General features: G+C 36.5%; 1 protein-coding gene across 1 annotated transcript; it reads left to right on the plus strand.

Moving 5' to 3' along the window:
- Nucleotides 1-3,003: 3,003 nt before the first annotated feature.
- LOC132631921 (cleavage and polyadenylation specificity factor subunit 2) lies at nucleotides 3,004-16,341 on the plus strand. Its single transcript, XM_060347659.1, has 18 exons — nucleotides 3,004-3,234; nucleotides 3,657-3,825; nucleotides 4,632-4,728; nucleotides 4,993-5,119; nucleotides 5,208-5,323; nucleotides 5,667-5,761; nucleotides 5,902-6,053; nucleotides 7,209-7,263; nucleotides 7,339-7,446; nucleotides 7,888-8,140; nucleotides 8,876-9,060; nucleotides 11,957-12,049; nucleotides 13,386-13,484; nucleotides 15,079-15,210; nucleotides 15,309-15,353; nucleotides 15,596-15,763; nucleotides 15,859-15,933; nucleotides 16,048-16,341. Exons 1-18 carry the CDS (start codon nucleotides 3,086-3,088, stop codon nucleotides 16,147-16,149), a joined length of 2,220 nt encoding a protein of 739 aa, XP_060203642.1. The 5' UTR covers nucleotides 3,004-3,085; the 3' UTR covers nucleotides 16,150-16,341.
- Nucleotides 16,342-16,601: the final 260 nt, after the last annotated feature.

A 16,601-nucleotide genomic window follows, 5' to 3' on the forward strand; every position in this document is an offset into this window, starting at 1 on the left:
TTAAAACTTGAGTCACTCCACTTGTTAGAAAAAACCCAACATATAACTTAGTTGCATCTGCTTAAAAACTCCGATTTTTTGTAATATGTTCAACGATTTACTAGTTGCTGCAACAAGTCCTGTTACTTGTTCGATAAAACCCAACAAGTTACAGAGTTGTTGCAACAAATTCATTACTTGTTGGAAACTGTACAACAATTAATTAACAAGAATATTTACATTAGTGATTTGAACACGAACAACATATCATATAAACCAAGTTCATAATCACCAAGAATATAACTTACCATGTTAAGAAATAATAACATTAAAATGTCATAAAGATCCAACAGATAACTATTATTAACACACAATGCAATCTACAACTATGGAGCATTTCGGCTTGGACATGTTTTTTTTTTTTTGTGGCCAACTGTTTTGCATAAGGAGCATTTGTTTTTCCGCATAGCCCTCTTTGTCCACCTTCTTCCGTGTTTGTTAGAACTTAAAATCTTCACATCCCTTGGCCACCACTTGCACTTCAGATGTTCACATCTAAAGCAATACACATTTCGCGAATTGAATGACATTCCTTTATAAAAACCTGTTTCGTCATCTTGAACATGGCTGGACTGTGACGATTGTGCAGCACACGGTGTATTACTCGCAAGTTCGGGTATAGGGATCGGCTCACCCCCACTTCCATGGGGCTTCGCACTTCTATTATCTGGAATATCCATATCCACCCCTTCCAATTTATCATTTAATACATCTTGTTGGTCTTGAGCTAAATTATGGTTCTCGACCGGGCTTCCAACCACGTATACCCTTAAAATGGGCCTAGCTACATCTTTCAAATAAGTACGCAAACGACTCTGATCGGTTATCTTAAAAAGCAAGACCCTCTGATTTTTAAAAGAGCTATGCATGTAAGTGATGACAAGGTCTTTCGGTTCACAAGTTAATTCACAATAGTTAATGATTAAGTTCACAAAATCATCAAAGTCAACATCTCTTGGGACAGTCATCGCTATCGTCTCTAACATGTGACTACCTTTCCATCGCCAAATATATCGATTGTTCACCTCGATCCATTCACCATGGCAATCAACACCTATTATTATTGAGTCCCCCATTAATGGTGCCTGAAGATATTTTGTTTTAAGAAAATCAGTCATGACCAGGGCAAGTCAAAGGCCACTTAAATTTATGATTAAGTTCATAGTTGAGTGATTTTTTCCTGTAATTTTGGACCAAAATTAGTTAACTTAATCACAACTTTGAACGGCCTTTGAGCTTGGATGTTCAAAGTTGTCACAACTAGTAATTACAATGCTTGAATGTCAAGTGTTGAAATTACTCTAGGTGACAGCTTTGACCACCCCAAGCCCAAAGGCCACTTAAATTTATGATTAAGTTCATAGTTGAGTGGGTTTTTCCCGTAATTTTGGACCCAAATTAGTTAACTTAATCACAACTTTAAATGACTTTTTGGAACAAATAACTGACTTGTTGTGACAAGTAGGTTACTAGTTGCAACAACTCGCTTATTTGTTGGAGATAGCTTTAGTTTTTTCTCTGTCTCATATCAAAGTGGAACAACTATATGACTTGTTGGAACAACTAACGTACTTGTTGCAACAAGTATGTAACTTGTTCCAACTACTTGGTAACTTGTTGGAGACAGCTTCAATTTGTCTGTTTGATAACAAAATGCAATAACTAAGTGACTTGTTGAAAAAAATAACTGACTTGTTGCAACAAGTAGGTTACTAGTTGCAACAACTCACTTATTTGTTGGAGACAGCTTCAGTCTCTGTCTCTGTTTCATAACAAAATGGAACAATTATATGAATTGTTAGAACAACTAGCATACTTGTTGCAACAAGTATGTAACCTGTTCCAACTACTTGATTACTTGTTGGAGACAGCTTCAGTTTTTGTCTCTTTCATAACAAAATGCAACAACTAAGTGACTTATTGAAACAAATAACATATTTGTTGCAACAAGTAGGTTACTAGTTGCAACAACTCACTTATTTGTTGGAGACAGCTTCAGTCTCTGTTTCATCCAACAACTGTAAAATATGTCCAACAACTGCTGTAATTGATGCAGCAAGTATCATACTTGTTGCAACAAGTAACTCAGTTGTTGGAAAGAGTAGGAGCTCTCCAACAGATTTCACAGTTATTGCATAAAGTACAACAGCTGTTGTAAATTATTTATTCACATTTTTTGTATTGTTGCAACAGATTAGTAAATCTGTTGCAACAACTTCATAATTTATCAACAACTCTTGCAGAAACACTAGGACCACAACAACTAATGCAAAAAGTTCAAAAGCTCTTACACAGCAGCTTTAGAACTTGTTGCAACAACTATACTGCTGTAACTATGAATCTGGGAAAATCAGCAAATAAGGCAACTATACCCAGATGAACAATTGAAAGAACAGTATTGTTTAACTTACCAATGGACCCGAAAACACTTATGAAGTAATGCCAGTGCTACACCAATGACATTCAATAAAAAAATTGTAAAATCGGATGATTTTTTTACTTGAGCAATGGCGGATGAAGAAGAAGAAGAAGAAGAAAGCAGGGGCGAACCAAGAAGAAGAAGAAGAAGAAAGCAGGGGCGAACCAAGAAGAAGAAGAAGAAGAAGAGAAGAAGAAGAAGAAAGCAGCACGAAGAACATATGGGAAGAACAAAAATGGAGGAAACGACGCTGAAGAGGATTTTTTTCCCCCCGATTTTTGTATTTTAGGGTTTATAGCGATTGAGTCAAAATGTTAAAAATAAAACTTTGGGACAAAGTATTAAAAATAAAGTTTAAGATTAAAATGTTAAAAATAAAACTTAAGGATAAAGTATTAAAAATAAAATAAAGGGCCAAAGTATCAAAAATAAAATTATTGGGCAAGCTCAAAGCCCCTTAATAACTAATCAAATTTAGCCAACTCAACTCAATAATTAAAACTTGAATCAAGCCCGTTCCATTTTAAAATGACTTATAATTAAATGTGTATTGGGCTTCCATCATCTAGTAGTGTAAAAAGAAAAACCGCAGCTAAATCCCGATCTTCACCGGACATAGACGGCGGTATGGGAACGTCGGTTCAGGTGACGCCACTGAGTGGAGTGTACAATGAGAACCCTCTCTCTTACCTCGTCTCCATTGACGCCTTCAATTTCCTCATTGATTGTGGTTGGAATGACCAATTTGATACTTCTCTCCTCGAACCTCTTTCCAGGTCCACTTCTATTTCACTTCAAATGTATTTAATTTCTCACTGCAAAAAAAAAAAAAACAAGTGCTGTCTTGTGCATTTGACAACTGATAGCTAGTTATTGGAATGGGATATTTTCATCTATTTAGGGTGTGTTTGGTATGAAAGGAAAATGTTTTCTTTCTTACTTATTTTCTAGTGTTTGTTAATCATTTATATGTAGTCTAGCAAAATATTATTGGGGTGGGGCGGAGACAATGAACTTGGAATATCACTTATGATACTTGTTTTCATTACTTCCATTAGGGAAGTCATTTGTTCTCCCAGAGAAAATAACATATTGACCGACCAAACATGGAAAAATTGGAAAACATTTTCTCCATAACAAACACACCCTTAGTGTCTTTTCAACTATTCTGTGCTGAAAATATTGTGTTAATGCTCAGGGTGGCTTCAACGGTGGATGCGGTATTGATTTCGCACCCTGATACATTTCATCTTGGTGCTTTGCCCTATGCTATGAAACAACTTGGTCTTTCTGCTCCTGTTTATGCTACTGAACCAGTCTACAGACTAGGGTTACTAACTATGTATGATCAGTATCTCTCACGCAAGGTGAAGCTTTGCTCTCGTATTATCGATGAATCATGGAATGCCCTTGTTATCTGTTGATAATTGCTTAGGTTATAAGCTTTATAATCGAGCATTTCGCCTGTATGTTAAGCGTCTGTCCTTGACAGTGATGCCGTGTTTGAGTTTTTAGCTTTGCAATGAATTATGTCGAGCTATAGGTTTCAAGGTGCTTAAAGATTTATGTATGTCCTACGGAGAGTTTAACTGAGGCAAAATACACAAGTTTACCAGCCAATGTTTGACGCTCCTGTTTGTACATTTCAAACTGTCTTCATTAGAACAAGGAAAAGAGAACGAAGGAAAAGGCAAACTTTGACTCTTGCTGTCTTGCAATATGTTCTGCGGATTGACAAAAGGACTAATTAAGTTTCTGTCTCTTAATCATTTGCATAGTAAACTAGGAATGCAGATTACTCATTCAGTTACTATCTACTTGGTATTAAGGTGACCTTTGATGCTAGCCAACCCTTTCAAATTAGAGAAGAAGTAAGAGCTCTGGAAATAAAATTGGTAAATGTGACTAACCTATCAGTCACAAATATACTAACTTGAGTGTCACTTAATTTCATATCTTGTTTTCTTCTACTAATAGGGTTCAGAATTTTTGAAGGAAAAAAAGAGAGAGGAAGAAATGGAATGATGCCCCTATTGGGATTTCGGGACCTAAACAGCAATATTTGGCTGCTGAGAAACTAAACATCCAGTGTCTGATAGGATCATTTGTGCCTCTTGTTTTTGAGTATTTGATCGAGTAGAAGTAAGTCTATTGACACTCTCCTCTTGTGCAGAAAGTTTCAGAGTTTGATTTATTCACCTTGGATGACATTGATTCTGCATTCCAAAATGTGACCAGATTAACCTACTCTCAAAATCATTACATGTCTGGTAGGTTTCTTTTCTTGTTTAGTATGTTGCTCCACCTTTATCAAATTCACCTCATGTCCATTTTGTATTCTGGTTTATTTTATCAAGTATAATCTTGTATCATCCTTCATATTGTCTAGGAGGTAAAGTTGCCCATGACATTGATGAGTAAAAATTCAACTGCTTTTTAATAGCTTGATTGGTCGCAAGTCTTGACTACCAACTCATTTTGAAGTAGTTACAACATCGCTTAATTACTAGATGGAACTGCTGTTTTAATTGTAGGAAAAGGAGAAGGAATCGTGATTGCTCCACTGGTAGCTGGTCATCTGTTAGGAGGTACCACCTGGAGGATAACAAAAGATGGGGAGGATGTCATATACGCTGTTGACTTTAATCACCGTAAGGAAAGGTAAAACTAGAACAGTCTTGTTATCCAGTTGAAGGATTCTACTCTACTGTGATCCTAATATTATAATCTCTTTTTTTTTTCCTGTCAGGCATTTGAACGGAACTGTTTTAGAGTCTTTTGTCCGTCCAGCTGTTCTAATAACGGACGCCTTTAATGCTTTAAACAATCAACCTTCTAGGCGCCAAAGGGACCAAGAGTTTCTGGGTAATTATTGTTCCTTTTTATTTTGAAGAATTTTTTGGAACTCAGAATTGCTTGTCCTTCAGAGTTCATTGGTTTAGGGGAATTACCGAATACACGAGACACATTTTATAAATTTTACAATTACTAACTTGAGGACTTTCAGATTATCATTTGGTCTTCCCTTATCCCCATTCAAAACAAAAAACATAGTTAGTTTTGAGTTTGAAGAACTTTGAATCTCAGAATGTCTTGTCCTTCAGACTGCTTTGGTTTAGGGGAAGTGACAAATACCTTTAGATCTTCCAGGTCATAATTTTGTTTAGGTTCTTGGTTCTGGTCTAATGTATTTGTCTTTTTCCTATAGATGCCATAGAGAAAACTGTAAATGTTGGGGGAAATGTATTACTACCTGTTGATACTGCTGGTCGAGTTTTGGAGCTCATCTTGACATTGGAACAGGTGCATACATGAGATATTTTATCTTTTTCCGTCTGCAACTTATTAACTAGTTATTCTAGTTGTTACTTTCTCGAAAAAAAAAAAAAAAGAAGAAGTTATTGACTAGTTATTCTGTTTGCTGGTTTTGGTGAAAATTGCAGCACTGGGCACAAAAGCAGTTATCCACTCCCATCTATTTTCTATCATACGTAGCCTCAAGTACTATTGACTTTGTAAAGAGCTTCCTTGAGTGGATGAGCGATTCAATTGCAAAATCTTTTGAGCACACTCGTGACAATGCTTTTCTTTTAAGGTAAGGCTAATATACTTCACATTTTGTCAAACTCGAAGAGATTTTAGTTAATGAAATGACTTGCTTCAATGATGATTGTCTGAGTGGGGTTTACTTTCAGTTGTCTATCATTCTTGGAGGTTACTGAAGCCTCAGCATAACATTTCCCTTAAGTTGCTCCTCTAGTTAGTTAGCAAAGAAACTTGTATATGCCTATGCTTTAATAGCTTCGGCTCTCAAACTGTTCATACCTCTGTCAAGGGATCACCCTTCTACTTATCCTAAAAAGAAGAAAAATAAAAATAAATTCAAGGGATTACCCTTCTTTTTTTTTTTTTTTGGATCAGGTAAACAATAAAAAACAGATTACCCTTCTATCAGATTACAATCAAGCATAATTAAAGAAAGTTTGTAAAGATTTGAACTGTCTAGTGACCTCCTGCGTTCTTTTTTCCTTATTTGTCCTTTTTGTTTGGATATATGTTCGAATATTGCATCTGGTTCTTGGAGATCGGATGAAGGTTTTTTTGGGAATCATCCATTAGACTGGGTAATGGGCAACGCTAAGAATATCTAGTTGTGTCAGATTAAGCCTCCTTAAGGTTGAAGACATGCTCTTTATTTTATTTTCTTATTCTGCTTTTCTTTCTTGGAGTGGGTTTACAAATCTGGATAATATGCTCCATTTTGGAAGGTGAGTGTGGCATCATATTAACCTTTTATTGGTTGTTTTGCTTTCACATATGAAACTATAGCCAAAATGTTGGTATTTCTATTAAGTCAAGTGGTGATCTGTCAAATATTGCTCAACAAGATGCAAAGTAGTGCGATAAAAGTATTGTTATCGCCTTTTCCTTTTCTCCCTTCAAATGACATTCTTCTAACTAACATTTGTAATAGTCAGCACGAATTGTGTTACTTAATGCTTTCTATATTTATATGTTTACTAGTTTATGGACACATGCATTGCATGCGCATCTCTTGTTAAGAGTCTGAAACTCCAAAATAAAATGTTAACCTACTGGCTTATGAAGGATAATTTATTTATTAATTGAAGGGTATTATAGTCACTCAGCTTTTTGGGGTTATTTGGTCTATCAGTATTTCGATTTCAAACTCCCCTCTTTTAGAATAGTATTGGTTAGAAGTCTAATGGAGGGTTTACAACATATGCAGGAAAATTAAGCTCGTGATCAATAAGAGTGGTCTTGGAGAGGCTCCTGGACCGAAGGTTCACTTCACTGCATCTTTAGTAAATGAGTAGTCATCTTTATGCGTTCTCAGTTGATATGTATGCGGTGTGTAGGTTGTTATGGCTTCCATGGCTAGTTTAGAAGCTGGATTTTCGCATGACCTCTTTGTTGAATGGGCTGCTGATCCAAAGAATCTTGTTATGTTCACCGAGCGAGGGCAGGTGAGCTTGTATTCCGATTAATTATTCCTGTTTCAAGGTTTGGACTGCAATCAGTATTATTTTATGCTAATTTGGAGTTAGACATGTTGGTTTCAACCCTTTTGAGATCCAAAGATACTCGTCTGTTAGAATATCTTTATTACTTGTGGATGCATGAATATTCCTATTTGTAATTTGGGTGGATTTTATTGTGCCACGTTTTGTTAAGATAGTAGTAGTTTGTTTCGTAGTGACAGCTCATTTCAGTCTTGGAAAGTGGTTCACCTTTCCTTGCTTTTGTTCAACTTGCATGAAATAAATAAAACAACCATTTGTACTGATAAACACTTCAAATATCTTCATACAGGGCTTCTTACTTTGTGGAAATTGTATCTTGCTTCTATTTATATCTTCAATTTATGTATGCTTATGTTTTTACTGATGCCTTTGACTTGAATATAGTTTGGCACGTTGGCACGTATACTTCAGTCAGATCCACCTCCTAAAGCTGTTAAAGTTACTATGTCACGGAGAATTCCCTTGGTTGGTGAGGAGTTGGCTGCTTATGAGGAGGAGCAGAATAGGATAAAAAGGGAAGAAGCTCTCAAAGCTACACTCGTTAAAGAGGAGGAATCAAAAGCGTCTGTTGGGGCCGAAGTCGTCACGAGTGACCCCATGGTCATTGATACCAGTGTCACACATCCTTCCTCCAATGGTATAGTACAATTTGCTGATATGTGAAAGAAAACATTCTACATCTGGCACCATGCACATTGTGTCATCATACTTGAGAGTATATAGAACCTTTTAAAATGGATATTCTTTTCTTTGACATCAATCTTTGAAACTTTAGAACATTTCAAGATCACCCAACACTCCCCTCCCCCCCCCCCCCCCCCCCCCGCCCGCGTCCCCCACCACACACACACACACACAACAACCACAAAAAAAAAAAAAAAAAGAACCATACAGGCTGAATGCATCATTGGAGTTCCTTACTTTGTGGGTCCTGCTTTATTGAACCTGCTTGAGCCCCAGCCTTTTCCACTTCACTATTCGTCCACATCCTCTATCTGAATACTCTTCTGAACCTTGACTCTCACTCTTACTTTGATCACATAAGTCCTGATGGCGCATGTGGATAAACAAAATATTTGTTTGCTGATTACTGCTGGTTGTGTATCACTTTCGAATCTGGCTGTATATTGCTGGTTAAGATTTACCTGAATTAAGTTTGGTTAGGTTTGGGTTAAACCTTCAAATTAAAAATATTGAAGGGAGATTTATGAAACGCTAAGCAAATAACAGGCACACTTAGCTCAACTTTATATTGAAGAGAGAATCTAAACAACTAAGCACACAACATATTGACTCTTTAGTATCCACACACGGACTTCTTTTTAGAACTTTTTGATGTTTAAGTTAATCATAGGTCTTATCATATTGACAGCTGCTGGTCTGCACAGTGGTGCTTTCAAGGACGTGTTGATTGATGGATTTGTTCCACCATCATCTAGCGTAGCCCCAATGTTCCCTTTCTATGATAACACCTCTGAGTGGGATGACTTTGGTGAGGTCATCAATCCAGATGATTATGTGGTCAAAGATGACAACATGGAGCAGTCGTCAATGCATGTGAGTTAAAGTTGGTCTTATGTGCCTTCAATTGAGCAATTGAATAGTTATCTGCTTGTTTCAGTATCGCCTTTGTATGTTTGGTTGTTCAATGCAGATAATTTAACTAATCCATTCTGAGTCAAGAAAAGTGAACTTTGTGTCATTTTGATGAAGATTGTTCAAATGTATTCATGCACATCATCAGAGTATCTGATAGATATTAATGGTGGCTTGAGTACTTTCTGAACTAGAATTTCTCATATACCTGAACTTTTATTTACGTCATAGCTCATGTAGGGTCCTACAATTATTTCCATATGGCTTAAAATCTATTTTGGGGTTACTAAGTGTAACCGGTCTGAAATATGTCATATAGGGTCATTGGTTAGTGGGATTATAAAATATAATCTTTGCATAACGTATGCATCGCGGTTGGCTGTATAAGGAAAAGTAATTCCTGCAAATTTTTATGCAATGTTTACAGCAAGTTAGGCAGAATCTATGTATTATTTTATGCGATAGAATATGGAATAAGAACGGAAAAGGGCCAAATATACCCCTGTACAATTGAATAAGTGCCAAATGTACCCCTTGTTATACTTTGGGTTCAAATATACCCCTAACGTTATACTTTGGGTCCAAATATACCCCTCCACCATTAAAGTTGACTAAAGTGGAGCCCAATCCCACATGGCATTAATATTTTAATAAAGTGAATACCATGGCATGCCACCTCACTAACCAAACCCAATTTTACCCCACACCCCTTCCCCCTCATAGCACCTCCCCCTCCACCATTGCTACCCATTATGCTCACCACCGGCGCTGATTGCCATTGTCACCTACGACTACGTTTTCCGGCAGCTAACATTCTCAGCTTCACATGAATTACTTTTCTGTCGGAAAAAACAGAATTTCTCTATCTAAAAACTGTGCAGAGACAGAAGATAACAGCAGGAGAGATTTTCTTCATCTGAATTTCAAGTGGAAAATTGGTAATTATATTTCTTGTTTTTTTTTCTTCTGAAAAGTGGGAAAAGGAAAAATCTCAGGGGGCGTCGATACAACCCAAAGCAACAGATGGTATTTTCTTCATTCAGTGGTGGGCATAATGGGTAGCAATGGTGGAGGGGAGGTTGGGGGGGGGGGGGGGGGTAAAATTGGGTTTGGTTAGTGAGGTGGCATACCACATGATATTCACTTTATTAAAATATTAATGCCAGGTGGGATTGGGCTCCACATTAGTCAACTTCAACGGTGGAGGGGTATATTTGGACCCAAAGTATAACATTAGGGGTATATTTGAACCCTAAGTATAACGAGGGGTATATTTGGCCCTTTTCCGGAATATGAATATTTATATTAGTATTACGGGCATTTAAGTATATTAAAGACAAATATGCTCGTAAAGTAAGTAATCCTTGCATAACAACCGCTACATGATTTATCTCAATTGATAAATTTCTTGATCAAAAAAAATCTCTACATGATTAATCATCGCTCAGCAGTCCCTACATCATTAATCACCGCATTATAATCTCTTCATTATTGTTCACTGCATAAACAATCCCTCCATGATTCCCGCATATAGCATGTAACCAAACCACTCCTAAGTTTCTTATGGAAAGAAACATTGATTTGCCTGTTAATCATTATGCTACCTGGCCGCTAACCGAAAAACAAATCATTATGCTACTTGGACATGGAGCTTGTAGTAGAATAATTTACATGTAAAAGTTTCAGCTTTCGCATACAAATGGTTTCCGTGAAGCTCACTCTTTCAAAAGTTTACACGTCTTCAAGACTATATGTCATGGACATTCATGGTAAACAGGAACCATGTGCCTGTCACATTTGGGGATTTTAAACTTTTTCCTGCTATTCAATCCAATGGCTATCTCCACGTGTATCATTTATGTCTTGCAATAAGTGGAGAGTAGTAGCGAAAGATAGGACACAATGTAAGAGAAATATCTATATAGATGATATCAATTAGTCGGGAATATGTTTTAGTCATGTTAGTTCATTTATTTTGGTTCCTATGCCTTATAGGATCTTAGCCCTATCTGAGATTTTTATGCCAGTAGAAAATATAGAGAACTTGTAGGATGTTTTATTTCTATTTTTATTTTGTGTAATGTTGGCCTGAGATAAATCGAAATGGGAAAATATGGTCAGTGAGAATTCACACAACCGACCCAACTTGTTTGGGACTGAGGCGTACCTATTGTTGATAAGTAGAGATTACTAGGAGAAATAGAAGAGATGCACTGTGGAACTAGATTTGTAAATCGATTTTTCCTGTTTGGAGAAGGATCAACAGAATAACTAATAGCATAAAAATAGATCCAAGTAATTACTTTCTTTCTTGTAAAGAAGAATGAAGGTCTCTTCCTTAAGTTAGAAGACGAAGGAGAAGACGCATAGCATGCGATGTTGCTCCACTAGCACTTATGTGGACCGTATGGAGAGAGAGAAATAGGAGAGCTTTTGATGGAATAGAGAAGGATTTTGTACACTTCAGGAATAACCTCTTATCCCTTACTTCCTTTTGGTGTACCCACGAGGTCCCCATAGGTATTGAAGATTGAATGTCGTTCGTGGCATATCTTTTTGTGAAGTTTTCTACCCTCTGGTATACTCCTTTTATACGGGTATCCTTTTTGCCCAATGTTAATAATATTTTATTACTTGATTAAAAAAAAGGTAATTGAAACTTAATAGCATGGGCTGACAGCTCAAGAATTGATGGACATGTTCCTTATTAGGTGGTAAATTTTCGTCTCTCTACCACATCGTGAGTATCCTGCTGCCTTTCCCTCCATCCAACTAGCTAAAGTTTTCTGGTTAATTGTTTTGTTAGTTCCTTGACTTTGATGGATAATTATTCGATGTCTTTCTAATCTTTTGCTAGGTTGATGGAGATCTAAACGGAAAACTTGATGAAGGATCAGCTAACCTAATCCTTGATTCAGCACCCTCAAAGGTCGTATCATCCGAGTTAACAGTAAGTCTCAGTTTGCTTCTTGATCTCTTTTTTAACCACATCAGACTCTAGCTAAAGGCTTGAAGCTGAATTTACTTGAAAGCCTGCTTTAACGTATCAGAGCGTAGAATCTTAACTACAACACAGTGACTAAACAGTCTCTTCAAAATGAACAATTGACATTAGAATAGATCCGTCCAATTTTTGTTTCATGCTAGAGCAGGCCTGTTATTTTGCTTTTTTGTTTCCTTCTTATCACAGACAACCACTTCCCATCAGAGCGTCGAATTCTGAGATGCAATGCAGGGACTAAATATCCCTTTCAATATGAACAGATGACAATAGAATAGAGCAATCAAAGTTTGTGCCATGCTAGAATACACCTATTATTTTTCTTTTTATTTCTTTCTTGTCAAAGCTTAATGCACTTGATGCTCTGGTGAGTATTGTGTTTTTCAGAAATTACTTCAGGGCCGTGATGGTTTTGAGATGAGAAGCAAAAGATGATGTTATTTGTGGAATATCTTGTTGAACAATTAGTTACTCCCTGTCCCAAATTTTTGAGCTCTAGTACTGTTTGGAGAATCAAACGTTTTTTTCGTTGATTGAGATTTTTTAAATGCTTCTAAAGTTTTATCACTATGAAAATTGCGATTTAAAGTACTTTTATGTGAATATGTGAATTTTATTTTAAAGATAGAGAGAAATCGATATCCTAATTCACACCCTATCTTAGATAGGTTCATACTTCAAACCCTGGCATTCTTTTTGATGGAATGGGACGGAGGAGTATATGATTAGATCCTAACTGGAAGTCATTTTGACTGTAAATCAATGCATCTTCAAACTGTCTGAATCTGAATTCACTCTTTACTTACAAAATTGGCTCTTAGAAAATGTTGCTTCAGTTGTGGAAATGTTAAATGTCACTTAAACTATTGAGGTGTGTTCCAGATATTCTGAAGCTCTAGTATTGATGATCCATCCTTTGTGATATCACAAAGACACAGATATAGCTGTTAGTACTCATTAACCTTAAATAGAAGTCCTAGTATAACAAGCCACCTCACCAGTCACCACCCATCTCAAAAGAATTGGAGCAGATCGTGTTTTGATTATCTAGTTTACCCTCAGCATGAGACAAACATGACATTGATTATAGTACTCATGCTATAGCTTCAAGTTGGATGGTGTGCTTCTATCTTTCTGTTCTTTTTTTAAGTTTTATTTTAATTATTTTTCTGATTGCACTTGCTCATCAGCAAACGTTCAAGATGTTAATTACTGAATATTCTGATTAGCATCTTTATAATATGTTTTGCTTCCGATTTCCTTGCTCCCTTTTTTCCTTTCACAGGTCCAAGTCAAGTGTTCCTTGTTGTACATGGACTTCGAGGGTCGCTCTGATGGCCGTTCAATCAAATCAATTCTTGCTCATGTTGCGCCCTTAAAGCTTGTATGGAAGTTCTTTCTTTAACTGATATTCCTAAATATGTGGACTTAATATAAAAGGAAATCACGTTTTCTTTCACGCACCATCATTGCATAAGTTGCTATTATCAGTAATAACACAATTCTTCTAGTGTGTTTTACAGGATGTTGACAGTTCCCTCTCTTGTATGATGTGCCTCTCATTTTTCTGTTGTTTTTACTATTAATTACTAAATTTGCATCTATGACATATACTCACACGCTTTCACGATTTTTCTAAACAAGTATTCAAAGGAAAAAAAAATTATTCCTCATGCATTCACTGAATTCATTCTTGGCATAGTTGGATAATAGGGGCTTTCTTCTAGCCTGAAGAAAGAATCTCCCATAAAGTGATCTGAAATATTTTGGTCATTTGATGGGTTTTCTTAAAATAATAGGATATTGCATCTTTATACTTGTGTGACCAGAGAATGCCTTGTTTTTAGTAAAATGGAGGGCTTTATAGCTTCATCCTAATTAGTTAAATTTATATTTCTTAGCCGAAATACTTGTCACTAACAACTTTGTCAAAGGGTTTTGTTGTACACTATTAAACTACCTCAGAAGAAAATTATGTTTTTCCCCCAACCCCCCCTTTGCCACCTTAAGAGAAAAATGAGAAGCATTTATATCCTCCCTTTCCTGGTGAGTCAACTGACCTTGCTGGCCTTTGTTCTCTATCTGCTGAGGGAAGTGGAATGCCAAAAGAAAGAAGACCTATAACTCACATATATTAAGTGTTCATTGATATTGACCAAGCTATTTTCATTTTTCCCACACAACATGTGCTTCACTGGTTCTATATCATGTCTTAAAATTTGTAGTTTGTTTGGTAAGATGAAAACTGCTAGTGTTATTAATTTCCACCTCAGTGCCACTCATAGCTACTTCTACTTAAAGAAGCAAAGGATATCCTTTTCACCAGTGTTGTATTTGGAAGCAAGTTGAGTCGAAGTTTTTGAAAGTCTCACATAATTTATTTAAATTTCCTACAAAGACTTTGATTAGCTTTTTTCTCTTTCAAAGCTGAAATGATGACTGATGTCAGTGATCCTTAGTCTGAAACTTATTGGAAATGAGGGATACAGTTGTGGAAGCAATGGTAATAGCATCTGCAGGGGCTAATTGAACCCGTCCCGCCCTTCATTTGAAAAAAGAATATTGGAAAAAAAGTGACGCATCAAATTATGATAAAGGGCCTATTAGTAGGTGATTACTGTGTAGTTCACAATGCACAATAGATTAATGAGTTTTTATCCTTAACTATCAAGGATCAGTTAGCCACTATCAAGGATCAGTTAGTTCATGCTGCGACACCTTTTCCTGGTTCACTATTTCCTAGTTGAAGTTGGTAATTTTTTATAGAAGCCTAATAGCAGCAGATAAATGGCCATTTGGATACTCATGTTTACATCTTTCTGCTTTTGACGCACCCATATGATATTCATTACCTGAACTTTCTGCCTGTTTCCCTATAAATTATACTATCCATGCCCTGCGTTTCTTCTTCAACAGTGTGAATCCATTAGTTCTTGCATTTCAACTAGTTGACATGTTGTAGCTATTCTGTTTTATAGGTCTTGGTGCATGGATCAGCTGAAGCCACTGAGCATTTGAAGCAACATTGTCTGAAACATGTTTGTCCGCATGTATATGCTCCCCAGTTGGAAGAAACAATTGATGTGACTTCAGATTTGTGTGCTTATAAGGTTAGTCTACTTGCTTTATATATGCCTTTTGTGGTTTATACCTTTGTAAATAAAATTACTGGTATAACATCCTTGGTATATGTTTGCTTCCATGATAGGTCCAACTTTCTGAGAAGTTAATGAGCCAAGTTCTTTTTAAGAAGGTAAGCTGGATATATTATGGCTACGACATCAATAAATGATTCATTTACAAAACTTTTGCCACTATGCATGAAGTAAGAAAATGGATATAGATATTTCATGTGTTTGTACTAAAAGCTTTGGTGTGTAAGACTTTATGCCCCATATGCTCTGGAAATTGCGTGCAAAGACTAATCTTACTTGATCAGTATTGCGGTCTGTGTTTTCCCTTTGTCCTTGATCATGTTTACATTTGTAATTATAGCTTGGAGACTACGAAATAGCATGGGTTGATGCTGAAGTGGGGAAGACAGAAAGTGACATGTTCTCTTTACTTCCTCTTTCCGGACCTGCTCCACCACATAAAACAGTTCTAGTCGGAGATATAAAAATGTCTGATTTCAAGCAATTTCTAGCCAGCAAGGGTGTCCAGGTCTTTTTGTTTTTCTTTTATGTTATCTTTCTACTAATAATCATGTTTTGGCTTTAGGTTAGCAAATTGCTAACACCAACAAATTTCATTTTCAGGTAGAATTTGGTGGCGGGGCTTTGCGTTGCGGGGAGTATGTGACCATTCGCAAAGTTGGTGATGGTAGTCAAAAGGTGGCCACTTTTGATAATACCTCAAAATCTTTTTCATATTACTAGCAAAATTACGCCTTTCAGAGCCTTTTTCCTGATTTCATTATGGAAACTTCTGTGGATAATTTCTTGTAGGTTGGAGGTGCTGCGATTCAGCAAATCGTGCTTGAAGGCCCATTATCTGAAGAGTACTATAAAATTCGAGAGTACCTATATTCACATTTTTATTCCCTCTAATCTGAAGAGCAGAGTAACTCTTTGTATTTGTACCATAATGTAGATGTGGCTATTTTCCTAGTAGTAGTTTGTAACTATCTTCTCTTTGGTTTCGGAAAGTTCATAATTATTGAAGTAGTATATCCTGCCGGCAATGTTGGCTGTTGAATTTACGCTAAATGGCAATCCTGAAAGAAAATTTTGGATTACTCACTGCTTGGCAAATGAGGAATCACGAATCTGCACGTATTTCTAGAATAGAAAAACAGAGCTGAATTTAGAACGTTCGACCAAGATATTGACCAAAGAAAAAAAGAGGAATAATTATAATTTAGCGTACACCTAAATGAAATGTTTTGTTGACAACTTTATTGTTTATGTTTTTATCTTCCCAGCATGTGAAGAGGAGAATGTTGAGATGGATGTGTGGGCACACCAGGAGTGACAGGATTAGGAATGAGGCTATTCGGGAC

This window comes from Lycium barbarum, chromosome 3 (genome assembly GCF_019175385.1).
Source record: "Lycium barbarum isolate Lr01 chromosome 3, ASM1917538v2, whole genome shotgun sequence".
NCBI classification, from domain to species: domain Eukaryota; kingdom Viridiplantae; phylum Streptophyta; class Magnoliopsida; order Solanales; family Solanaceae; genus Lycium; species Lycium barbarum.

Coding starts and splice junctions, on each gene's coding strand:
- LOC132631921 (XM_060347659.1), top strand. CDS start 3,086: ATGGGAACGTCGGTTCAGGTGACGCCACTGAGTGGAGTGTACAATGAG. Junction 5,762..5,901: donor TCATCTTGACATTGGAACAG/GTGCATACATGA, acceptor TGAAAATTGCAG/CACTGGGCACAAAAGCAGTT. Junction 12,050..13,385: donor TCGTATCATCCGAGTTAACA/GTAAGTCTCAGT, acceptor TTCCTTTCACAG/GTCCAAGTCAAGTGTTCCTT.